The sequence below is a fragment of the Dermacentor variabilis genome, chromosome 3 (assembly GCF_050947875.1).
Source record: "Dermacentor variabilis isolate Ectoservices chromosome 3, ASM5094787v1, whole genome shotgun sequence".
In the NCBI taxonomy this organism is placed as follows: Eukaryota; Metazoa; Arthropoda; class Arachnida; order Ixodida; family Ixodidae; genus Dermacentor; species Dermacentor variabilis.
Genome location: NC_134570.1, coordinates 202,681,112 through 202,707,657, shown reverse-complemented (window position 1 = coordinate 202,707,657; position 26,546 = coordinate 202,681,112). Strand labels below are relative to the sequence as shown.

At 46.6% G+C, this 26,546-nt stretch overlaps 1 protein-coding gene across 1 annotated transcript in view; it reads right to left on the bottom strand.

Moving 5' to 3' along the window:
• Nucleotides 1-26,546, bottom strand: part of LOC142576596 (fatty acid synthase-like) — a 192,089-nt gene that overhangs the window by 34,186 nt on the left and 131,357 nt on the right. The window contains exons 17-20 of the mRNA XM_075686790.1: nt 20,155-20,364; nt 7,020-7,349; nt 5,429-5,548; nt 3,733-4,088 (exon numbers count right to left, since the gene is read on the bottom strand). Coding sequence (XP_075542905.1) covers nt 3,733-4,088; nt 5,429-5,548; nt 7,020-7,349; nt 20,155-20,364 — 1,016 coding nt within the window. The remainder of the gene's footprint in view (nt 1-3,732; nt 4,089-5,428; nt 5,549-7,019; nt 7,350-20,154; nt 20,365-26,546) is intronic.

The following is a 26,546-nucleotide window of genomic DNA, read 5'->3' as shown; positions in this document are numbered from 1 at the left end:
ACATTCACCTAACGTCGGCATAACTCACTCTCTATGATACTGCCGGACGACTAAGGAAGATACCCAGAGTAGCTACTCTGGGTGCTATGGAAAGTTCTTTTGAGTTAGCCCAAAAAAAGCTTTCCATAGCACGGTCGTACAAACCTCGAGACTACCTACGTCCTCCTGATGTTAAATACCCGTCTTCTCGGAAAACCTGCGATCAATCGTCTTGACCTCTTCCCCAACCTGGCTTCACCGACTGATAGTCAACGTCGAACATGACTTCCCGACGTGTTTCAGAGCCTCAAAAAGCTTTCAGAGTCTGAAAAATCTTTGAGAGTCTCAAGAAGACAGCGGATAGAACCATCGATGGCATTCGAGAAACTTCCGATACATGCAGGCGCGTCGTGCGCTGAGCGATAACGTTTCTTATATGGCGAAAGGCAGTCACCCCAAAAAATAAACACGGGTCTATATAAACTGGCCGCGACACGCAACTCCCTTTGCTCGGATATGACCTTGCCGTGCTCCACTGCCTTTCTTCGACACGACAAAGATGGAACGAAAACGCATAGAGAACATCAGCGTCATCATGCTACTCACAGAGCCAACTAAGTGGCGTGTGCCAGTGGTCCTCTAACGAAAGCTTTCAGGAGCACTCCGGAGATGCGTCGACTTTGCTGAATTAAAAAAACGATCCTTTGAGATAGGCGCGTCATCCTTGCAGCAAAACACACACTAGGCGTGCTACAAAACTCATCTTGGTTCTTGATGATAAAAGAGATCTCCAGATTCCTGCAAATACTCCTTTGTGAACGAAGTAATTTCATTACCACTTTCATCAAGCCGTTTGGTCTGCTCTGCTTCAACAGGCTACCGTTAGCAAACACCTACGCACCAGAACACTCCCAGAGACGTGTGGTCGACATCTTACACCTCTGTCACACGGCAGTGTAATGCCATTCACAGTAAGTGACATTTATGGCGAATGTCATTGCGGTCTTGTATGCCCGTCTACACGGGTACACAAAATGACATTCGCAATTGACGGCGATCTTTATCGGCACCTTGCGCGCGCAGGCACTTAGCAAGTGACGTGTATACATTTAGGTTGCGCTTCTCCCTGCGCGAATTGGTGGGGTGGTCTTTCCACACTTTCAACAGCGCGCGTGTCCCGTCGTCGGTCAAGTGCGCTTTCTGCTTCTCATTCTTTGCTGGCGAAGCTGTAGAGTTGGCCTCCTTGGTAGGTGGATATGTTGTAGCATGGCACCGCTCTCAAAACAATATGCAGAAATGAAAAAAAAGAGACGAGCGTTTCTAAACATGGCCGACAAGAGGTGCTAGCGTCCAGTCGGAGACTGGCGACAAGAATATAGCTGCACAGACTATTTCAACTGTCGCGCTGCGCGTCATAAAAAATTATTAAAAAGTTCATAACAGCAATTATGAAAACCTTTGCGCTGATTACATTTCGTTTTAACTCATCAATTTCGTAAAATCTTGCGAATCCCTTGTCATCGAGATTACACAAATCGCGCTTGCATGAGTTTGGGAAACTCATTCAATGAGCGAATGCAGTTAGCTGTGAATGTCATTCACTATGCCCATGTAGAAGCAACAAAAATGGCATTAGGACATAATTTCATTGACTGCGAATGAGATTACACGTGCCGTGTGGCAGCGGTATTACAAGGTCTCGATGGAATTGCCTGCCATATGTACGATATCCTATTCTGAGGATCCACGGGACAATAGTACGACGAACGGCTTCGATTTAATTTTTAACGCGTCAAAAAGAGAGAACCATACTCAACTTAGACAAGTACATGTTTGTAGTGGCCAACATAGCGATTTTAGGCCACGTACTTGAAAACAACAAAATACACACTGACGAGAGCATGCTACGTACAAACAACCAAGTTGATGCCCAGACAAACTTCAAATACAGGGCTCTAGTATATTATGGGTGTTGCCAAATACTTGGGTCCATTTGTGCCAAACATGACCAAACACTCGCACCCTCCAAAAAGTATGCTGCTTACAAAGCACATTATTGTCTGAGATGCTCTCTCAGAACAAGCCTCTGACGACTGAAAAAGCTCCTCCTGTCGGGTATCGTATTATGAGAGTAATCCCCAGAAAAGGAGGCACGTCTGACGACCTACGCTTTTTCGCGAGATTGAGTGCTGTGGTGTATCAGAAACAGCCAAACGGAATCTTCTCACCTGTCACCTACGCTACGACGATGCTTGCTCAGACAAAACACCCTAGACAGAAAAGACAGAGCGGTATGCGACATAGAAGCAACAGATCCTTTATCGCGTCTGGGAATGCGAACGAAATTTGTCACGACTGCCTATTAAGGAGAACATTTCAACTAGAGATGGACGACCGACCTGTCATCTCAAACTTAATCTAAGTCAATCGGTTATTACGCTCTGTTACTACAGCGGATGCGCATGCGACTGAAGTGCAGCATCTACATCTTTTACGTACAGGGCAAATATTTCACACCGGCCAACTTTTTTTCAAGACCACCATTGAAAGAGTCTACATTCTCAGACATTTTCAAAGACTACCTTACACACATGGCATTCGCAATTTCTTTATGAACTTCTTTACTGAAACAGCTTTCCTGAGAAGGCTCGACTTGGTACTCTCTCAGTAGCAGAGGCGTCTGTGGACTGCGAATCTGTCTTAGCGAGACATGGGATACTAGAAGGTTTGGTCACCGATAGAGGGCCACAATTCTTGAAAGCTCCTGGCCACGTTTTTGCAATCTTCGCCCAAGACTACAACTTCTAGCACGTAACATCATGTTCCGAGTACCCCTCGGGAAAAATTTCAGCAAAAGCTACTTTAAAGGAACTCAAGCGATCAAAGTGCGACTATCACTTCTGCTAGCTGCCCAGATACTTCTTCGCTGACCTCTAACTACGACAAGTTGGGTATATTTCAAGGAGAGTGCCGTAAGAAGTAAAAAGACGAACATGATGCTCGCCGCAGGGCACGCAGCATATCAGATTTGGGAGACCATACCGCAGTCTAGATCGTTTATCTTGGCAAGCGAGGCACTGTTAAGCGACGCGCAGTTTAGCTTTGGTCATAGTTGGTTGAAACAGATGGCATATCTGTAGCGCGTAACTGCGTTCATCTTGTACCACTGCCCAACACTCCTGAGACCTTGGAGTAGAGGAAGAAGAAACTCCTCTGACCCAGCCACACAACGAGAAAGTTCTACGTCTCAGTCTGATTCTAGGCAACCTGAATGGCCGATGCCGCAGGATGTTTCATCGCCAGCTGGATGCGCTGAACCGACGCACTACCACACAAGAAGCAATAGATACGTAATCCATCCGTTCAATCTATCCAATCCTACAGTAGTAGGACTACCGACTCTTTACAAAGAATGGAATGTTGTGCGACCTATGTCGTCTTTTTCGATGGTGGAGCCACTAACTCTCATAATTTGAAGTGAACAAAGCTCACGCGCCACAGGCCTTTCACTCGAAAGGCATTCTTCCCAGCAGTTCGCACGAACATAATGATATTGTTCCACTAATGTTACAGAAGGAACCTCGTATTATCATACACCTAGCCTCGCTTGTATTTACTTCAAATCATTGCAGCGTATATGTGCGAGTAGCACAGACACCTAAACACTTCTTTATACCTATTTTTCTCATTTCGAAAGGCTCTAATAGCATAGCTGCCGGACGCACGTTGAACACCCGTTGAAAAACTGCTCACCTCGAGCACAATTTTGCCCATATGTTTCCCAGAAGCCATGAAGCGGAATGCTTCTTCAGCTTGGTCAATCGGGTACTGGATGACGTCAAGTGGTTGCACGGTACCCGAGGCAATACCGCTGCGTAGTAGTTCCGCGACACGACGCCATTCTGCCACAGCGGAAGCGTCGTCTCCAAGTAGAAGCTCCAGCAGGATTCCGTGGAACGTGACGCCTTTCAAAAACACAGACATCCCCAATGGCGAGTCCTTTGACAAATCGAACTTGCCGATTTCGAGGAAGCGGCCGTTTATCGCCAGGCAACGCACACTGGCCTGGAGTTTTTCCTCAGCCAGGGAGTTGATCACGAGGTCGACACCTGGTGTGGCAAAGCAGAGTGTTTTTGTGGCCACGAATTCGTACGCATAATTTAACGTGACGATGACAACTACATACACTAAACAAAGATAATATACCCGATATTATCTTTGTGTAAGAAGTCATCGATAAAAAGCGCAGTGAAATGTCTAATTATTTTGGTACATTCCCTAATATCTGGGCTGTCTAGCGATGTCCTGACTGCTTCATGTTGCGCCTCATTGCTGTGTTTGCCACGGCTCTTCTTCTGAATTGACCATCTCTCGTAGCCCACTCGTGAACTAGCCAATGCAACGTGTACGCAACAATCTATTTCTCCACTGCGAAACACGGACGGGACTCGTCCCCTCCTTGTGAGGTATCGACAAGGGGAGAATAAAGTTGGCCCTGTCATATTGGTGCTTTTTACTTAACATCAGCTACAAGGCAAAGACAGAACACAATGGTACGTCGCGAGGATAAAAAAAACAAACTCTAAAACGCTGTCAAATCGAACGACTATGCTTCACTCGAAAATTAACCGGATCTTTCCTTGTATTATACGGTGATATATATATATATATACATATATATATATATATATATATATATATATATATATATATATATATATATATATATATATATATATATATATATATATATATATATATTTATTTATATTTATATATATATATATATATATATAAAGTCGATAGAAGTCTGCTGTGCCTCCGCCTCGCAGACGCCGACATGTTCAAAAGCGCAACTTCTTTGCGATGAATAGGGCTGCGTCCTCGCTGGATGCAGTATTATTGCCTGTTCTAGCTTAAGCAATATGCACAAACGTGATCACATTTAGTGTAAGGATACAGAACCGGTGCAAAGCGCCGATATCCAAAGTTGTTGGGCAGCGCAGTGGTTAGGGCGTTCTACTTCCAACTGCATATAGCATAAATTTAAATCTGGGTCATAGTAACATTTTGTCTCCGGCCGTATGATGACGGTGATGACTAGGGTCGCCGAAGAGGAGGCCCAACCAAACACATTTATATCGGAGTGATCTACCTCTCCCCGCTTACACTGCCCTTGATTATTCATGAGTTAACAGGAGTGGAGTATGGTATTTTGCTTCACTCATTGCCTATAGATATAGATGGCCATAAGATACTGACTCATTTGGCTGAAAAGCTGGTGTTTCAATATTGTTTCTTAATACAACAGCTTTAGAATATGCGTTCACAGCACACCACGCCACGCGGTAAACAACACACGAAGCAAAATAAAAAAATAACCAATCAAGGGTTTGATTATACACGATGAAGTCGTCCTACACATGATCGCAATGAAGTCATGACTTACCTCTTCCTTTAGTTTCTCGTAGAACGTGCTCTTCGAAGGAGAGATCACGTGAGTTCGCGATGTTCCTATATTCGAGCTGTGGATAGCGACGCATGAGAAATTGTCGCTTCTCCTGAGAACCTAAGGGAAAAAAACAAAAAGAAAAAAGTGATTTTACTGCGGCAAAATTTCCGCAAAGAAAAATTTATAAATAAAACAAGCGGGACGAATTAATATACTTATAGATGTTGGATCTCGCTATCGCCGCTTCTTGAAGAGCTCGAGCGCAAACGCCATAAACACGTGAGTGTGCAGTTCCAGAGCTTCACTTTTTTATGCGTCGGCTCTAGTTTCGTTCCAATGTATTATAGGTTTTAGAACACTGCCTGCTCGTTACGGGTACTGTGGACAAAGGTAGAACGATGCAAAGCAACACCGGACGACGAGGTAGATGAAGACGAGCGCTCGTGTATTCGGCGTTCTTTTACTTCGTGTTACCACTTTTACGTAGTAAGCATGACGTGACAAGTAGCCCAATCCGCTATCCTTCTGAATTTGCGGGTTGATCATAGCAAGTGTTATACTGAGCTTAAACTGCTGGCAACTGTAGAGAGACGGTAGAAGGTGTACTGAATGAATCTGCGTGAAACTTCTTGAATTGCCGGGACCTCTCCATAAAAAAGTTACTGTTTAAAAAAAATTCGTATTACAGAACGAGACGTTTGCCATATTATTTGCGAACAATTACTCTTCCGAAATGTTGGGACAACACTGCATGAATCCTAGAAGCTAGTGGTGGCACACTTCTACCCGGAACTATTTCTCTGCGACATGTGTGATGGCAGGCACGAAAATGTTCTATTCTTTTAACGTGTATTCAGTTCTCGTGATGTCTCCTGAGCAACACACGCGCGACAATTACTTCTCGTAAACCTCAAATAATATTCGCAGCAGCACCCAAAATTAGGAAGCGGTGGTCCTAGACGCAGATTGCGTCAGGGGATTTAATAAGCCTTGATGGAGACAGTACTAACGTACGGGGCAGAAGCCTGCAGGCTTGCGAAAAGGGTTCTAGTTAAATTGAGGACGACGCAACGAGTTATGGAAAGAAGAATGATAGGTGTAACGTTAAGGGATAAGAAAAGAGCAGATTGGGTGAGGGAACAAACGCGAGTTAATGATATCTTAGTTGAAATCAAGAAAAAAAAATGGGGATGGTTAGGACACGTAATGAGGAGGGAAGATAACCGATGGTCATTAAGAGTTACGGAATGAATTCCAAGGGAAGGGAAGCGTAACAGAGGGGGGCAGAAAGTTAGGTGGGCGGATGAGATTGGGAAGTTGGCAGGGACAACATGGCCACAATTAGTACATGACCGGGGTAGTTGGAGAAGTATGGGAAAGACCTTTTCCCTGCAGTGGGCGTAACCAGGCTGATGATGATGGAGACAGTGGAACATTTAAGAACGCCACTCACACGGCCAGTCTATGCGGTATGAGCTGTGACGTTTCACATCGCAGTGACACGCTTAAGCATCGCTGGACGGCGTATTTTTACTGACGCCACCTGAAAACGTCATCTCCCTAAATGAGTAAAGTTGCCTAAACTTACCTACTGTAGTGAAGACGGTGCATCCCATGGACAACGCAATGGAGATGATAGCTTGACCAACACTTCCGCTGCCCGAGTGAACGAGAAGCGACTGTCCTGGTTGCATGTTCCCACGCACCAGGAGGGCGTAGTACGCTGTAGAGTACGCTACCGGAACGGTGGCTGCCTCCTTGAGACTCCATTCTTCGGGAACCTCCAACAGGAAAGCAGGGTTCACGGCCACGACAGTCCCAATGCCTCGGGTGGGTACCAAGCCCATAACTCGACGTCCTTGCGGGTCACGGCCCGAGAACTCCATACCCAGGAGACAGTCGGAGCTGGCGAGAGCGCCTACAGAATGGCGAAGGAGAACGCCTTATCAGAAAAGTGTCTTCACTTGAAGCCGCCATCGGGCTTCGAACAGAGTTAGGAGAAGGAACGCCGTCACGTGAATTCGTCCAGTTACCGTGGCAATGACAGAATTAGCAAGCCTCGAATCGACGCTTCCTACCTAAGTCATCTCACATACTTGGTATTTACTGTTCTTAAGTTTTTTTACTAATCTGCTCAAATACTGGACTAGTAGGTGTTCCTTGTTTATATGTATCATCTCAAAGTTACACACACAATTACATCCTTTGTAACTTTTCGTTCATGTCAGAAGAGTTGTTTTCCCGTCATGCAATGGCGCTTTTGTAAATGACCCTGATCTTTTCTACAAAGACCAACAAAAATGCAATGAAAAGCTTCGATCTTCGAAATGTTTTATCTAACAGCGTTTGTGTAGTATATGATGTATGATATTTAGCGAAGTGTTTTCTTGGCTTAATCGCAACGTATATTTGTGCTTTAACAATTTTTATTGCGCTGGGAAGCTGCCAAATATACTCTCTTAAGGAATCACTTGTGCGCTGAGAAGGTTTCAACCATTTTCGCGTCACTAATAACTTCCGTGTGCAGACATGTAGTGCACACTATGCAATAATGTCGAAGACGAAGACAATGATGAAAGCATCATTGAAGTATTTGTATAATTTCTTTTCTGTCACTGTCATCGGGTAAAATTGGTCAATCACCATCTCGTAAAACCCCAGAGGCCCATCGCCTTTGTTACTACGGTTCAGTTAGCCGTATATCAGCATTCGAGCTAGGCAGAGACATTGTGCCAGCTGGTGTGCAAGCTCCAACACTGATCTGGTGCACAAGCGGTAGTGAAGGGCAAGTGGAAAGCGCCATGGAAGAGGCGGTAGACGTCACCGAGCAGTACCTGCTAGCCAGTGAACTCAGATGCTCCCCGGCCAAATCTGAGCTTCTGCCTTATAGAAAAGAAAAAGGCCGCGGACCTAAGGGCTGGAAACCGGTCTCGGGAAGTGACATTCACTTGTTCACTCGGAACGGTTACCCGATACTCAGGGTCGACACCATCAGCGTCCTCGGTATGTTCATCGAATCACGCGGAGGCAACGGCACTCCGTTACGCAAGATAATTGCGAAAGCCGGCAATGTTTTTCGCCTCGTTCGAAGGGTCACGAACAGACATCGTGGCCTCAAGGAGGACAACCTGCTTCGGTTCATCAAGGTCTTTGTGCTGTGTCACTTCACCTACACGGAGGCCATACACAACTGGCTCATAGCCGAGCGGGAAAAGCTTAATGCCCTCATTAGAAAATTCGTCAAGAGAGCCTTCGGGCTGCCCGTCAGAACGAATACCGAGGACCTCCTTCGGCTTGGCATACACAATACCATGGAGGAGATAGCCGAGGCTCAGGAACGGGCGCAGCTAACTCAGCTGTCCACCCCGCCGGCCGGTAGGCGTGTCCTCGAGGAGATCGGACTCGCACCCACCAAGAACTTGGCTGTAAACACCCAAATCAGAGGTGCAGCGGTGGCGTAGAGGTAGACCACCCGCCTCGCGTGCAAGAGGTCCGTGGTTCGAATCCCGGTGCCGGCAATTTTCCACCATATAAAAAAAATCCGCGTGTTGATAAAATTGCACAAACAGGCCTGGAGTGTGGCCTGATCCCGGTGACCAGAACCGGTAACGCACTCCCTCACCATAGCAGGATTGGCCCCCCTGGTGCAGTACTTGGCCACAACCTCCTATATGGACACAACAATCAAACCCCGGTCCTCAGTCCCCCAGCAGCTGCGAAGCAACTGACCACGGCGGCGGTCAGACCTGCGACGCAGCAGAGGGTGCTAAGAATCACTGGCGCCGGACAGGCCGCCCTTGGAATATGAACCTGGCAACGTTTAACGCTAGAACGTTATCTAGTGAGGCGAGTCTAGCAGTGCTATTGGAGGAATTAGAGGGCAGTAAATGGGATATAATAGGGCTCAGTGAAGTTAGGAGGCCAAAAGAAGCCTATACAGTGCTAAAAAGCGGGCACGTCCTGTGCTACCGGGGATTAGCGGTGAGAAGAGAACTAGGAGTCAGATTCCTGATTAATAAGAATGTAGCTGGTAACATACAGGAATTCTATAGCATTAACGAGAGGGTGGCAGGTCTTGTGAAACTTAATAAGAGGTACAGAATGAAGATTGTACAGGTCTACGCCCCTACATCCAGTCATGATGACCAGGAAGTCGAAAGCTTCTATGAAGACGTGGAATCGGCGATGGGTAGAGTGAAAACTACATACGCTATACTAATGGGCGACTTTAATGACAAGGTAGGCAAGAAGCAGGCTGCAGACAAGGCAGTGGGGGAATATGGCATAGGCACTAGGAATATCAGGGGAGGGTTATTACTAGAGTTTGCGGAACAGAATAATATGAGGATAATGAATACCTTCTTCCGCAAGCGGGATAGCCGAAAGTGGGGGATAGCCGAAACGGGGGAGTTCATACTCGGCGCTAACCCTGGCATCATGCAAGATGTGGACGTGCTCGGCAAAGTGCGCTGCAGTGACCACAGGATGGTAAGAACTCGAATTAGCCTAGACCTGAGGAGGGAACGGAAGAAACTGGTCCATAAGAAACCGATTAATGAGTTAGCGGTAAGAGGGAAAATAGAGGAATTCGAGATCAAGCTACAGAACAGGTATTCGGCTTTAACTCCGGAAGAGGACCTTAGTGTTGAAGCAATGAACGGCAATCTTGTGGGCATCATCGAGGAGTGTGCAATGGAAGTCGGTGGTAACGTCGTTAGGCAGGATACCAGCAAACTATCGCACGAGACGAAAGATCTGATCCAGAAACGCCAATGTATGAAAGCATCAAACCCTACAGCTAGAATAGAACTGGCAGAACTTTCGAAGTTAATCAACACGCGTAAGACAGCTGACATAAGGAAGTATAATATGGATAGAATTGAACATGCTCTCAGGAACGGAGGAAGCCTAAAAACAGTGAAGAAGGAACTGGGAATTGGCAGGAATCAGATGTATGCGTTAAGAGACAAAGCCGGCAATATCATTACTAATATGGATGAGATAGTTCAAGTGGCTGAGGAGTTCTATAGAGATTTATACAGTACCAGTGGCACCCACGACGATAATGGAAGAGAAAATAATCTAGAGGAATTCGAAATCCCAAAGGTAACGCCGGAAGAAGTAAAGAAAGCCTTGGGAGATATGCGAAGGGGAAGGCAGCTGGGGAGGATCAGGTAACAACAGATTTGTTGAAGGATGGTGCCCAGATCGTTCTAGAGAAAGTGGCCACCCTGTATACGCAATACCTCATGACCTCGAGCGTACCGGAATCTAGGAAGAACGCTAACATAATCCTAATCCATAAGAAAGGGGACGCCAAAGACTTGAAAAATTATAGACTTATCAGATTACTGTCCGTTGCCTACAAACTATTTACTAAGGTAATCGCAAATGGAATTAGGAACACCTTAGACTTCTGTCAAGCAAAGGACCAGGCAGGATTCCGTAAAGGCTACTCAACAATAGATCATATTCACACTATCAATCAGGTGATAGAGAAATGTGTGCGATATAACCAACCCTTATATACAGCTTTCATTGATTACGAGAAAGCGTTTGATTCTGTGGAAACCTCAGCAGTCATGCATGCATTGCGGAATCAGGGTGTAGACGAGCCTTATGTAAAAATACTGAAAGATATCTATAGCGGCTCCACAGCCACAGTAGTCCTCCACAAAGAAAGCAACAAAATCCCTATAAAGAAAGGCGTCAGACAGGGAGATACGATATCTCCAATGCTATTCACAGCATGTTTACAGGAGGTATTCAGAGGCCTGGAGTGGGAAGAATTGGGGATGAAAGTTGATGGAGAATACCTTAGCAACTTGCGATTCGCTGATGATATTGCCTTGCTTAGTAACTCAGGAGACCAATTCCAATGCATGCTCACTGACCTGGATAGGCAAAGCAGAAGAGTGGGTTTAAGAATTAATCTGCAGAAAACTTAAGTAATGCTTAACAGTCTCGGAAGAGAACAGAAATTTACAATAGGCAGCGAGGCACTGGAAGTCGTAAGGGAATACATCTACTTAGGGCAGGTAGTGACGGCGGATCCGGATCATGAGACGGAAATAATCAGAAGAATAAGAATGGGCTGGGGTGCGTTTGGCAGGCATTCTCAGATCATGAACAGCAGGTTGCCATTATCCCTCAAAAGAAAAGTATATAATAGCTGTGTCTTACCAGTACTCACCTACGGGGCAGAAACCTGGAGGCTTACGAAAAGGGTTCTACTCAAATTGAGGACGACGCAACGAGCTATGGAAAGAAGAATAATTGGTGTAACGTTAAGGGATAAGAAAAGAGCAGATTGGGTCAGGGAACAAACGCGAGTTAATGACATCTTAGTTGAAAGCAAGAAAAAGAAATGGACATGGGCAGGACATGTAATGAGGAGGGAAGATAACCGATGGTCATTAAGGGTTACGGACTGGATCCCAAGGGAAGGGAAGCGTGGCAGGGGGCAGCAGAAAGTTAGGTGGGCGGATGAGATTAAGAAGTTTGCAGGCATGGCATGGCCACAATTAGTACATGACTGGGGTTGTTGGAGAAGTATGTGTGCTTAGATTTAGGTGCACGTTAAAGAACCCCAGGTGGTCAAAATTTCCGGAGTCCTCCACTACGGCGTGCCTCATAATCAGAAAGTGGTTTTGGCACGTAAAACCCCAAATATTATATTATTGGAGAAGTATGGGAGAGGCCTCTGCCCTGCAGTGGGCTTAACCAGGCTGATGATGATGATGACCCAAATCCCTCGAAAAATAGGGGAGAAGATCGTGGTCCCCCTTTTGCCCCGCAACGTCCATCCCGTTCACAACGCAGGTCGTCGCAAGGCAAGAGCATTGAGTATACTGAATCAAATAAACAAGGAGAAGATCCAAGCAAGCTTCGCGGACGCAGCTGCATACCGACACGGCAAGGCTTTTGCGGTTTCCATCGTGGACATGCGGGGCAAAGTCATCAACTGTGCTTCCTTCCGGACGACGAATCCCGAGGTGGCCGAGCAAGCGGCCATTGCACTCGCCTTGCAAGAGCGTCTGATAGAAAGGGTGTATAGCGATTCAAAAGTGGTCGTACGTGCATTCCAGAAAGACCGGGTAGCCTGGCAGGCAATTCAAATTCTGAAAGGCGCAAAACACGGCGACACCTCCATACATTCCATCCTTTGGTTCCTTGCCGACGTCGGGGCGATTGAGGGGGTTCCTCTGAACCTCAACGAGTCTACCCACGAGGCTGCGCGTGGCTTTACCGACCGCGCTGCCCTCGGATAGCGCGACTCTCTCCCCGCACACAGAGACGCTTCTATAACGCACACTGAACTTACTAAAGTATTTTACTTAGAGAGAAGGGTTTTCCCGCCGCCTCACTCCAAGCTAAGCAGGCCGCCGGCGGTCACACTCAGACTCCTGTAAACGAACTCCTACTCATATCCGGCGTTCCTTAACAGTATATATATCCTGAGATTTATCCGACTTGTTCTTGCGCGGCCTGTGGTTAGGCTGCTACTTTGCCTCATATGCTCTGGGAGTGCGGGTCACTGGGCCCGAAGTTCACCAAGGAGGAGTGGGACGCGCTCCTGCGAAGTCCCGTCTTTGAGGACCAAATCCTGGCCTTCCAGCGCGCACACGATCGGGCTGGCAGAGAAGATCTGTCAGTCCCGTCGTGGGATTAGCTGGGTGCACGTTTTGTCGCGTTTTGCTGGACGAAATAAAAGTTTTCTCACTCACTCACTCACTCACTCACTCACTCACTCACTCACTCACTCACTCACTCACTCACTCACTCACTCACTCACTCACTCACTCACTCACTCACTCACTCACTCACTCACTCACTCACTCACTCACTCACTCACTCACTCACTCACTCACTCACTCACTCACTCACTCACTCACTCACTCACTACCACACAAACCACGGAGCTTTGAATAAGGTGTATTGCTATATTTGACAACTTGGGAATGTCACGTGCCGCAAGCCTGACTGTGTTACACAGGTTCGGCAATGACGACAGTGTAACAATGTAACTATCCCTTACGGCTTGAAGAAGGAAGCCCACTTAGATCTCACAAGTCATCGATTGTGGCACAAAAGCTAACACCAAGCATAATACTGCCCTTAAGATTTTTTGCCACTCAACTTCTACCTGGAAAGAAAAAAAGCATTTGGGCTTCTTTTAGCCACGAACGGCTTGGGCCACATAACGGAATCATATTTATCCGGACTTTAATACAATTTTCTTACGTCAAACTTGCGTAACCACAGACGCAAGCATCGGATGGTGACGCGCAGCGTTGAGCAGCCAAGTCAAACACACTCCTCATCGACAAGGGGTCACCCCTGATTGCTTTCAAAGTAAAACAATGTGGCAGAACCCATCCCACGATGACAGTCGATAGTAATGTGTTAGCATTGAAACAATACAGCGCGAAGCCTGCGCGTGGTTTCCATAAGGCATGGCAAGTGGGTGCATACGAAGGCTGAGAAACGCGTCATCCTATGGGGGCGAAATGCAAAAACTCTAGTGCACTTAGATTTAGGTGCACGATAAAGAAGCACACGTGGTCAAAATCACACGTAAAACCGCACAAATAAAGAAAAAAGCGCGTCATGCGGCAACCGAGCTCCTCTCTCGCGGTTGGTATAAATGGATGAATGCTATGAGCGCCCCCTTTCGAAGGGGGTGGTGTGTTGCACCGCCACGCTCTTGTTACTATATTGGCTCATATCCTACCTATAATAAAGAAAAAGAAACGGGAAAACGAAGAATTCTGAAAACCAAACTTTCTGAACCCCTACTTGGAACTTATTTTTTGCACGCCTACGTTGTTTGTCGTTTCCCCATTTTTTCCCACCAATCTTGCCATCGCCTCTTACTAATAATTAATTGCGGACATGTTTACTTTCCTACTGCTCTTGCTGAACCAAAGGGCTCCAAGGCGGCCAGAGGTGCCAAAATTGTACGCTGGGCACATATCTTCACATTCTAATACAACGTGTTCCATCGTTTCTCAAGTTTCACCGGGACAAGCACATTATATTTCTTGTTCTAACTTGGTTTATAAGTGCATGTTTTCAGGCACCCAGATCTCACCTTGAAAAGTAATGAGCTTCTATCAGAAGTAGTTTGTTTCCTGATTTCGTTTTTCCTCTTAAGTAGTTACCCATAGCAGGTTTTTTTCTTTTCGATTGCTGCCACACATGAGATTATCTCAGCCTCTCTGACTTCCCGCTTGACCTTCTTTGTTGTCATGCTGCTCACGATACTGGTCGTAAACTTGCTGGTACTTCAAGCAAACAACCGCATTTCCAAAAGTAAGTCCTGGAACCAAAACATCTTTTCACTTACTCCGGAGCAACTCATTCCTATTGTAACTCCACAGGGCTCTGAGCTTCATTATGGCTCCATTTCTCTTCCCCTTTACTGCTATTCCTTTTTCCTGTGTTTCCATATATCTATTGCCCTCGCTTATCTAAATACCAAGGTATTTTTATTCTTTTACCCGAGGTGTTTCCTGGCCCTGTATTGCCAAGGTCTGTTCACTGTTTTCATTGAATATCATAACACCTGATTTTTCAACGCTAAATTTCAGACCTATATTCTCGCCTTCCTGTCCACAGATATTAGCCACATGGTGCAAATCAGTTTGTTTTTTAGCAACACAATGTCCTCCGCACAAAATAATCCTGGAAACTGCTGCTTTGTATAACGCCTGTTTGTATAAAATATTAAACCCGATATTACTTCCTTCTAGTGCGCTTTCCATTTTCACCATGTACATCATAAACAGCATTGGGGATACAGGGCACCCCTGCCTCAGTCTCTTGTTGATATCAACTTTGTGCTTACTCCTCATCCCTTCACATTCAACCCAAACGGTCTTTTTTCTAGGTAAATCTATCTCAAAAGCTGCATACAATCGTGGCCTAAGCATTCCTCTTCTAGAATATCCCACAAAATCTTCCGGTCTACGTTGTCATACGCTCCTGCAATGTCTAAAAAAAGTCACAATTAACGGTCTCCTTTCTACTCAAGATATTTGAGTACACCTAGTAAGGACAAATACGTTATCATCCAGACGCCTACTCATTTTGAAGCCATTCTGAAATTCTCCCAAAATGACATTATTCCCTGCCCATGCTTGCAGCTTTAATGGCCTGCATTGCTAACCTCCATGTCACCGATGCAATGGTCAAGCGGTCAACGATCTATAACCCTTTTCGCGGTAATACCGTGGGCACCGGCATGTTTGATCTCATGGTGAAGCATCTATTGCATGCCTCAACTGCCTTCGTTGCATACGCATTTACATTGGTGTGTATGAGGCCGGTTCGTCTTAGCAAACCTCTGTTTCGGAAAATATCGTGGACGGTGACTGCGTGGACAATACGAAGCTTTGACCACAGCTTTAGAGTACATGGAAAACGCTTTGGAAACTGATTAAGCTATGTCCAAATGATGCAAGGTGCGTACATGGTGACTGTTTTAAAAGCGAGGCTAAATATGTAATCCAAGCTATCCAAACTTTCCGCTCATGAATTGAATTAGGATTAGTGTATTTTGCTCTTGGTTTTTATTTGGCAATTATTTTGAAGCAGCGGCTTGTCACATTTCTGACTCAGTAAATTTGCTCTGTGTGGTCACTACCTGATTATTTCTGCCTAATCAATCGCGGGCGTGCTTAGTTCCCAGAGATAGGTTCTTGCTGCGCTACAGGTTTGAAAGGTAGCCATGCTGTGGATTGTAATACCTGGTAGCAAATATGTATTATTGCTAGTAACTCGCTTATTCTTGTGGACCGTTACGAAACATTCAGGTTCGACCATTAGTGCGCTATCGGTGTAGTCGGTCATTCATTGTGCGTACATGGTGGGTGCCCATATATTCAAGTGCGCGCCCATCCACTTATTCAACCACGTACCTGAGAGAAAACTTAGTTCCATTCCCTACACCTGATCGCACAGAAGCAAGGTGGAAGCGGTAATAGTTTCGCATTGGTGCTCTGTCGCTGAGGCTACGTGCGGCACGCCGCCAAATGCGCCATCTCGTTTCTCTAGAACAAACTGCTCCGCGAAAAGGGTCAATACGAGTGAATTCTATCTTTTCGCCCCTTACCTTTATAAATTAAATTCATTCTACTTTGTTGACAACTGCCTGCTATTCCTCGATCTTTTAAAGGTTTTTCTATGCGTACAAAAGAGCTTCCTTACTTTTTGGGCCTAGTTCATTAATTAGCCCAACGGGAACCTGGTCTAGCGCTGTGGCTTTGCGTTTAGAAATTTCTTCTTTGTCTTTCTTCCAGTTGAAATTTGTCAGCACCAGCTCCTTTTCCATATGGTTCTCTTTCATGCTGTTTTTCCTCAAATGCAACCTTGTCATCGCCTTGCAAATGTTCGGCTGCAATTTTTCGGATGTACCTTAATGCCGCGTCCCCTTCCAGTTTGCTTCCGTCTTCATCTAGGATATGTTGTTGCATTGTTACAGATTTACTGCCTAATAAGTTTATGTGGTTCTGCAATATTCTAGGTGCGGCCTTCTTTTTATAACGTATTTCAGACAACCAACGTTCACTTGGACCTTTTACCTTTGCTTGAACCAGTATTTGAACCACAGATTTTTTTACCCCGGTATATTTCCCATTTTCTGGCTACCTCATCCTGCGGTGACAGGGCTTTTGTTGACAGCCTGTGCTCTCGGGGTGCTTTCTGTCGTTGGGCGATCGCTTCCCGCATCTCCCTGTTCCACCAGCTTTTCGGTTTCTTGTTTTCCTTTACAACGAGCATGTTGCATATCGTTCCGCATTTCTGTCGCTATCAGGCTGCGAAGCTCACTATATTCGCATTCCTTGTTTGGCCATTTGACAAGTTCTTCCCCGAGTGTTGCCACTATAGTTTTTATTTGTTCAGTCCTCAAATTTTGACTGGCCATTCTGCGCTTCTTGCTCTTTTTTGCTACTACGTATCCTATTTTCAAAATTATGCGTCTATGGACACTGCCTATGCTGCAATACCCTTCCTTGTCAATGACAATTTATTTCAACTTATCATTAATTCCTTCAGTGAACAGACGGTAATCAAAGGTCGATTGCCGGATTCACACTTCCCACATGGTCTGCCCGTCAGACTTTCGTCCTGTATTCACGATAAAGAGGTTATGTCGCTCACAGATATCTAGCATTGACTTACAGTATAGGCATCTACATCATGTATGTGGACATTCATGTCACCTAATAGAATAGTTTCGGCATCATTCTCGAAACACCTAGTATTCTTCTCTCTGCAATTATTTCGGTCAACAAATACCTTACGCGCATCCAAGTTTTCTTGCCACTCATTCTATACGATAGCCAAGGATGCTCTTGACATTTTTAATTCACTCTTACTTCTGGGCACACGGGGCCATCTTGCGGCCTGCTTAGAAGTAAGCGCGTGTCTTCGAGACGAGACGCGTGGAGCGCCGGTGAGTGAGTCGCTGAAAATTGTTCCCTCGCTTCCCGCGCTCTCAGTAGCCCATGCTCAATGACTCAACTAAGTGAGAAGTTAATTGAAGAGCGACACATACCCATTACATTCATGGTGCAGCTGGCAAAAGCGTTGGCGTGAAAGACGTTGTTGGAAACACCGCGCATACTTAGTGCATTTGCGCCGCAGCGTACTAACATATTAGGTTGCTGCCCTTGAGAGAAACCCTTGTAACGTGGATTCGGTTCGGTACTGTGTAGCAGAAATTTAAGGAATTTTTTTTTCGTCATTATAGAGCGGCACATTCCCAGTGGCACATACCTAGTTATCCAAGTTGGCGTGAAAGACGTTCATTAAAGAGCGCCACACACTTACTGCAGATACCAAGTGACCCAAGTTGTCACCGAAGAAGTCCATGCAAGACAGACCGAGTGGATTATAGACAGTGCTCTTTGTCGGCGTGAAAAAAAAAACCTTCTTCGAACAGCACCTCCTACCGAGTCCCGCATGTTTATAGTGACCAATGTCAGCGTGAAAGAGGTTCGTTGAGGAGGGGAACGCATGCACGAATTGCCGCCTCAGCTGTGACGGATGCGCTACGCATTTGACCGCGGACTACCACTTGATTATTAGGGCTAAACCCTTAGATGACTCAAGGGTTGAAAAATCTGTTGTCCGGCGCAATGGCACCAAACCTCACGCGAACAAACTTGAAGATATGTGCTAACCGGCAATATCTCCAAGTTGGATTCCAATTAGCATCGTTAAGGTCGAGAGTCGAATCCATGAACATTGGTGGGAGTCGTACCTACGACCTTTGTGTTAATTAAGGCACTCGAATTCACGTCCCAACTTGCACAATCGAACCCAATACCTTTGGTTTTAATTAGGGCGAAATTAATAAAGGTACAGTTAGTTAAGGTACACGAACCCATGATATTTGGTGGGAGAAAACAATAGGAAGTAAGAAGCATTCGAATAAAAATTGTATGTAATGTAATGAACGTCTCGTGAGCGGGCAGGTCTTCACATTCATCCTCTTTAGCGTATGTTAAAGAGACTGTCAACATTTTATTAGAACAATTATTGTTTGTGAGTAATAATATAAGCAAACGTAAATATATACATAGCCCTCAGATATACCTTAGACACCCTAAGAATCGTAAGGCATAATAGTTACCTTGATACGTTTTATTGCGTGAGCATTCTTATGGAACTTCACGCACTTTCCAGGGCGCTATGTATGTATGTATGTATGTATGTATGTATGTATGTATGTATGTATGTATGTATGTATGTATGTATGTATGTATGTATGTATGTATGTATGTATGTATGTATGTATGTATGTATGTATGTATGCATGCATGCATGCATGCATGCATGTATGTATGTATGTATGTATGTATGTATGTATGTATGTATGCATGTATGCATGCATGCATGCATGCATGCATGTATGTATGTATGTATGTATGTATGTATGTATGTATGTATGTATGTATGTATGTATGTCTACCCATTTTCATGCCTGCCTTAGTCACTGGGTAGTCATGGTCGAATGCGAAGCGCATCAGGCTGCTGTGCTGAGGGAACAGCGATAGAAAGAAATCGTCGGACCAACTTGGGACACTGCTAATGTGGCAAAGTCTATATATGTGCCACTCTTTAACGAACCTTTTCACGCCGATATGGGTCACTGCAGATGCGGGACTGGGCAGGGGTACCGCTGTTCTATGAAACCCTGACGCCTAATTCGAGCACTCGGTATGTGCCATTTGACTTGTGCTAGCCTTCAATGAACCTATCTAATGTCAACGTTGGTCATTCGGTATGTGCCAGTGGACGTGTGGCGCTGTTCACTGTCGTATACATGGAAAAATTGTTCACCAACGATATACTACCACCAAATTCCTTTATTTCTTTTTTATACGCAGGGCAATCCATTTTCCCCGGCAGCTTCGAGTAGTCAATGCCAGAGCTCCGCAACTATTCGCAACGTGGCAGTCTACCGCTATTAACAAAAATGAAGTTTTGTTCAGGATAACAATGCACCTTGAGTGCGTACACGTCATTTCGACCTGGTGAGTGCAACGGTTTTGTGATATTCCGTGAGACAGGTGAAGTGGCCACCACCTCAAATTTTTTTACGAATCTTGCAGCGCTAGAGGTAGGAATGGAATAGAAACGGAGTGTCTTTACGTTAGAGTGCCCCATATCTCTTGCTGTAAGGAGTAGATGTGGGCAACGGGCGCACTTACCAGGCACTGCATCCGGTGAGAGTCTCCCCGTCGCGAGCATGATGTCACGAAAATTCAGAGGAGCGTAGTAGACGCTGCACAGCACCTCGTCGACGGAGCAGGAGGGCGAAGTGTAGCCCAGTGGAGATACGTACCACTGTAGGCTTGTTAAATCACCACGGGCCTGTATGCTGAGGTAGGCAAACTCCGTGGTAGCCTTCTTGGCGCGATCTAGGTGACACGCAGTAAGATCGGTAAATATTTATATAAAACTAAGGATTTTCCTGCGCGGTACATTCTTATAGGACAGCATAGCCCTCCATGCTAAGCTCGAATACATGATAAATACATGTCACATGTAGCAGTAACAATTACTTTGTTCTTTCAGGGTTTAGCAGCGTTGATAAGCGTATATTTTTGAGAAACAACGGTTACGGAGCTAAACAGACAAGGACGAAGTGAGACACAAACTACATATACGTGCACCGTTGAGTCTATATCGTCTGTGTCTCACTTCGCAATCGTGTTCTTAGCGCCGTAATCTTTATTTTTAAGTCATGAACCAACATGCTCAGCAAGAAGTTTTGTTAAATCGAATATTTTTAGTTTTGTGCGAAAAGTTAAACACTGCGCCAGGAGGGAGGCGCATACCTTGGCTTCGTATCACATGTCGCTTATCACGTATCTTGTAAAATGGCCAAATACTTACGCCAACAACCAGTCGTATAATTTTCAAACAACTAATTTCTGTATGACACGGCTCCAGCACATCCGTACATATTTTAAGCAACCCCTGCAGCCTCTCCATCTCTTCCTCACGCACCGTGAAGTACCTGAGCATTCGCAACACTTCAATAACATTTTCACACTTCGTGCATTTCCATTTCATAGTAAGCTCTCCCTGATTGTCTCTTGAGGTCTCGGCGACGAACAAGTACTGTGCAATACTTCTTGAATGATGCTAAGCTTCTCCCATGGCAGCATCTGGAAGCTCACCCAAAGCGTCCACCTAAGCTTTACCAGCCCGCCAACTTTCCACTCGTGAGTGAAGGCACCGCAGCTTTACTGATTCCACTTTTACAGAAGCAGGCAACGTCAACAACGCCCTATTTGTAATTCACGCCAGTGTCGCCGTAAGCGAATAGCCGCGTGTTCTTTCCTCCAGCCTGGATTCGTCAATGCTGCACCGTGAGTAACATCCGTGCCACGAGATGGGAGCAGATGCATGCGCGTTCTTAGCTGCTGCACCTTGTGCCACTCTTGCTTGAGTAAGATCGGTTTAATGCACACGCTAGCTCGAGTATTCGCAAGCGTTTTCAGCACACAAAGGCAACGACGCCGAAACTTGTCTGCTAGCTCGCTTCACCAGAGCGATATCCTAGCATCAACGTCAACACATGACATCAAGTCCGAATGTAAGATACTTACCGAGGTAACGAAACAACAACGCTCTTTGCTGTGTCAACAAAGCACAGCACAGTAAATGTGATATAAAAGTACTCCTGACTTTCACAAAAAATTAATGTAGAACTTATAGCGGCACCACTATCGCCTCCACAGCTGCTGAACAAGCAGGTGGCGCACGAGCATTCAGCGGGTAAATAGAACGCGCTAGCGCGCTCAAGCTGAGATCGAGTGAGGTTCCGCGATGCCATGGCTGGGTGGCTTAAATAAACCATGGCCACGGCGGCTACCTTTTCGCGCCGTCTGTCACAAATTGGTGGTATCGGACGACCGATCCGAGCCATGCCAGTGTAACGCCCCGACTCTACCAAGGCGTGGGTGACGTGGTATCCCATGGTGCGGCAGATGTCCGCGGTTGCAGGGTGTCCGGGAATTCTACATCAATGTGCCGGACGTCTGGTTCATCCACCTGGAACGCCACTTCCCTATCAACAAGGTTCCAAACTCCCGCTGCATTTCACGCTCCGGCTGCCATTCCTGAGCCCCGTCTTCTACGAGGACTTACCTTCAGCCGTCCTTGCTCGCTGCACCACCTCGAGCGCTCAGCCACAACAGCTCTCGCCATTTGAACCGTGACATAACCCCGTGTCTTGTCATCTCACATCGCGCTGCTCCACCCGTGTCGATCAGCACACGCCAGCCCCAGCATGAAACCTCTACTCGATCCGTGAGCCTCGTCCCGATATCAACAGCAGCTGCGCGACGACTATTTCTAAGGAATTCACCGGACGAAACTAAAGCGCTTTCAGCTACTCTACAGCCCACCGCCCTCTTTCCTTGGACGTGACTATCGGCGTGACTATCGCCTCCAGAGCCGTCAAATAAAAATACGACACACGTGTAGGTAGCGCGAGAATAGAACACGCTAGCGCGCTCCAGCTTAGCGCCTGCGGCATCAGCCGCTACCGAGATCCCGCGCCACCATGGCTGCAAGGCCTACATAAACCACGGCGGCTGCCCATTCGCGCCGTCTCCAACAGGTTCATTTCACCATGAATATCAACGGTAATGCAATTAACATTCTAGCAATGCAGCTACGCACCGTATTTCTGTAGTCACGCTTATTTAAAGGGTCGGAGACATGAAAATTTTCGTTCACGCGTTCTTCAATTCAAGCGTTGCGTACTGATTCAGGAAGCACGATGCACACCGCGGGATTCATATATACCCGATAAATAATTTAATAATAGCATTATTATACCGAGCGATTTCGGTTTCGGTTTCTGAGCATCGGGTGATGCTATGACGTCATAGGAGAGGAAACGCAACACGGCTTGGTCACGTGGGTCACAAAAATAGTGACGTAAAGCTATGCTACATCGTCTGCTCGCGTATACGCGTGCTCTTCCAGCAGAGGTAAACAACTGGCGATTCGAAGTGCATGTCGCGATTATTATAATTATTGGGAAGAGCGACAACACCGCTAAGAAAATATTTCGGCTTGTGCGAGTCGGTGATTCATTCCGAAGCGCCGTAAGCTTTAGCTTTGAAGTGGACCGGAAAAGGCCTAGCGACGATATCGGCGGCGCCGCAGGATCAGAGGCGGTGAGGCTGTCGTCGGTGCCAGAGTGACCACTCCTCGGTCGCTGATTGGCCGCTTCGCCGTACGGCTGTCGCACAAGTAGGTCCTGGGCCCGTCCTCTCTACGGCAAGGAAATCTCGCCGTTCGCGAGCAAAACCACCGTCGCAATGGGGCCCGCGAACGGCGTGCGGCGAGTTTCCGTGCCGGTAACGTGGACGGGCCTTCACATTGAGAAAGACCGAGCGAACGAGAGACCGCTCCGAGCTGCCGAACATTGCGACTGGCAGACGCTACGTCAACAGCTCTCCGCGACAGCGCTGTGCATGTGTCGGTTAGCCTGGGGCACGGAGGTGTAACTCCCGTCAGCGCGAGCGAGCGCGGGCGACCAGATAAGGTCACCATTGTTATATGTGCCGACGGGGCCATATACAGTGGTGGCGCCATGAGGCGCGTCGTAGAAGCCGCAGCGAAAAAAAAAAATGCAGCGCCAGGGCAGGCGGCTCCAGCGTGCTCTCAACGGCGGTGATTTCTTTCCAGGCCGCTAGGCGCCGCCAGCACGATAACGGCTCCGCGGGCATGTGACTTTTTATGGTCGCCGCAAACAACGGAGTTTCCACTCCTAAATGTTTCTTGCTCCGTGGCCTGGGGCCATGGTTAGCTCGGTTACAGTGTTCTGGAAGCCTGTAGCATAGAGAAAGGATTTTTAGGATGACAGGAAGCTGAGCTAGTTGGTTAGGATTCATAATGCAAATTAAGGGGCAATTGCGTTCAGACACGGACACAAGAGGAGAGAAGCGGACAACACGAACGCCGCATATACTGGTGCCTTTCAGAGTCGGCCAGCTAGTGTTACACTGAACGCGTATAGGCCCGTCCACATTACCGGCACGGCAACTCGCCGCACGCAGTTTGCCGTTCGCGGACCGCCGCGCGGCGTTCGTGTTGTCTACTTCTTTTCTCCTGTGTCCGTGTCTGCACGCCTTACCCCTTCTTTGCATTAAGAAAGGATTTCTATATGCCTGTAGCTCGGTCATAGTGGAGGCTATGCTCGGTCGCTCGGCTCAGCAGGCTCCATAATCGGCATTTCATCATTACTCACCATACGTCACGTTTTTGTGCTAGTGTGCCATGACGTCAATATTTTCTTTCCTCCGCTGTGACGTCATAACTGCCGCGCTAGCGATGGGTCTCGACTACGAGAAGGAGCTTTTAATGAGTTTTTAGAGCTGAATTAAAATTATTTTGAAATGTTTGCAGCGTCCAATACCTCGTTGTGGGTGTCCTCGCATACGAAAGCAGCCTAAACATACTTTTTATAGCCTCAAAATTTGGTGTCCCAACCCCTTTAACATATGTAGTGGTGATTGTGAGACTTCCTTGCATCGGCCATATGGTGACATACACCGATATCGCCCCACTTCGCAATGGCACTGGCTTGCCAAGGTCTCTCATGAGCATGGCGGCACGATGACCACAGTAGGACGCCTAGCTACTGACGATGACCGAATGACGAATAATGAATGACGTCGATGGAGTGACAAAGCCGGTAAATGAAGACAGCATAACACAGTATGAGATGTCGTATCCTAAATAATTACGACGCTGTAACGACAACATAGCGAGCGCGACGACACGAGGACAATGAGGTGACGACGAGTCTATGACCACGATGGCGTAACAACGACGATATGACGACAACCAGATGGAGCTGCAATGAGGACAGTGGCACGACGCGACGGCATTGTCAGAACGGTATGACATCGGCTGTACGATAGCAACTGTTTGACGACGATGGCTTTACAACAGCTGAATAATCGCGATTCAATGACGCCAGCATGATAACGATTCATGGACCAAAAATTAATGATGGCAATAGGTCACCGAAAGCGCTATGACGGCGATGCCGTGACGACAGCGGCATGACGTTACTGAAGTAATGGTGATGGTAACACGACAGCGTGACGAAGACAACTTCACGACAACAGTGTGATGACTACTGTTTGACGGCGACAGCTGACGGCGACGGCATGACGAGAGTCATATGTAATGTTTAGAATGGCGACGACGGTATGACAGCAAATGTATGACGATGACTGTATGACGATGACGCAATGACGGTGATTGCGTGACAACGTTACGAAAAAAATGGGATGATGCGTATATGAGTGGACGATGACTGTATCATGAATCACGTATGATGAAGCTGGTGTGACGAGGACGACATGACGAGAGTCGGATCACGAAGCTGGAGTGACGATGATGGCGTGACCACGACGGCATGACGCCGAGAGTCTGAAAAATCATGTATAACAGTGACTGCCTGACGACGACTTGTCGACAACAGCGGCATATTCACGATTAAATGAGGAAGGTATGATTAAAATAGAATGAGGAAGAAATATTGACGTCGACGGAATGACGACGAGGGCGTGATCGTAATGGTATGACGATCACGGCTTGACGACGATGGCCTCACGATGATGGCCTGACTACGACGGTATGAGGACAGTTGGATGATGAGTTGAACACCGTAATGGAACGAGCATGGTGGCATCACGATGGCGGTACGACAACGAATGAACGGAGCTAGTACGACGACGATGGCCGGATAAAGATCGCATGAAAATAGTCGGCTGACAAAGGTGTAATGACGATGATGCAACGAACACGACAGCATCGGGACAACGAGTGTCCCAAGCTATTAGATAACTTCGGGCACTTGGTCGGCGTAGAAAACACAACGACGACGGCATGACGATAGTTAGATCCCAAAGCTTGAATTACGAAGATGGAACGACCGCGACGTCGTCATGGGGACACCTGGGTAGGCATCAGACAGATTGGGTTACTTGGTGGACGTAAGGGGACAGACAGACAGAGACATGAACACACTTTTCTCAGATAATGGCACCGGAGCGGTCAAATATACTACTTTGCGCAGTAAATTCGGAAATGTGTCTGAGAAATTAACTGCAATAAGGGTTTCTTTAGAAACAGTAGAATTATCGTGTATAAAGGATGACCACTGGGCGTATTAATCGAAAGCTGGGTAATTATAAGGCGTTTGTTCCAGGAAAAATTACCACGAACTCTTTCATAGCTTCATTTCTTTTTTTTTTTTTGCCCTCTGGATACTGCTGGAACTTTGTGCCTCATGGGAGTAGGAAACATTCACTGTCACTGACGAGGCTCATATTTCCGCCCTATTATACTCGCTTGCAATTATGCTCGCTTGCAACAACCCTTATCATTTCATTGTAGTCACCGCCATGGACTGACCTGCTAAAATGCTGACGTTCAGCCCATCTTTCGCTTTGGTTAGGGGAACTTAAAAGGAATCATGGCCCCGAGGCAATCTTGGATTTGTTTATTCAAATAAAGAAATGCCTACACTCTATTTTTGTCAGCTTTCCTGCTTTGCAACGCC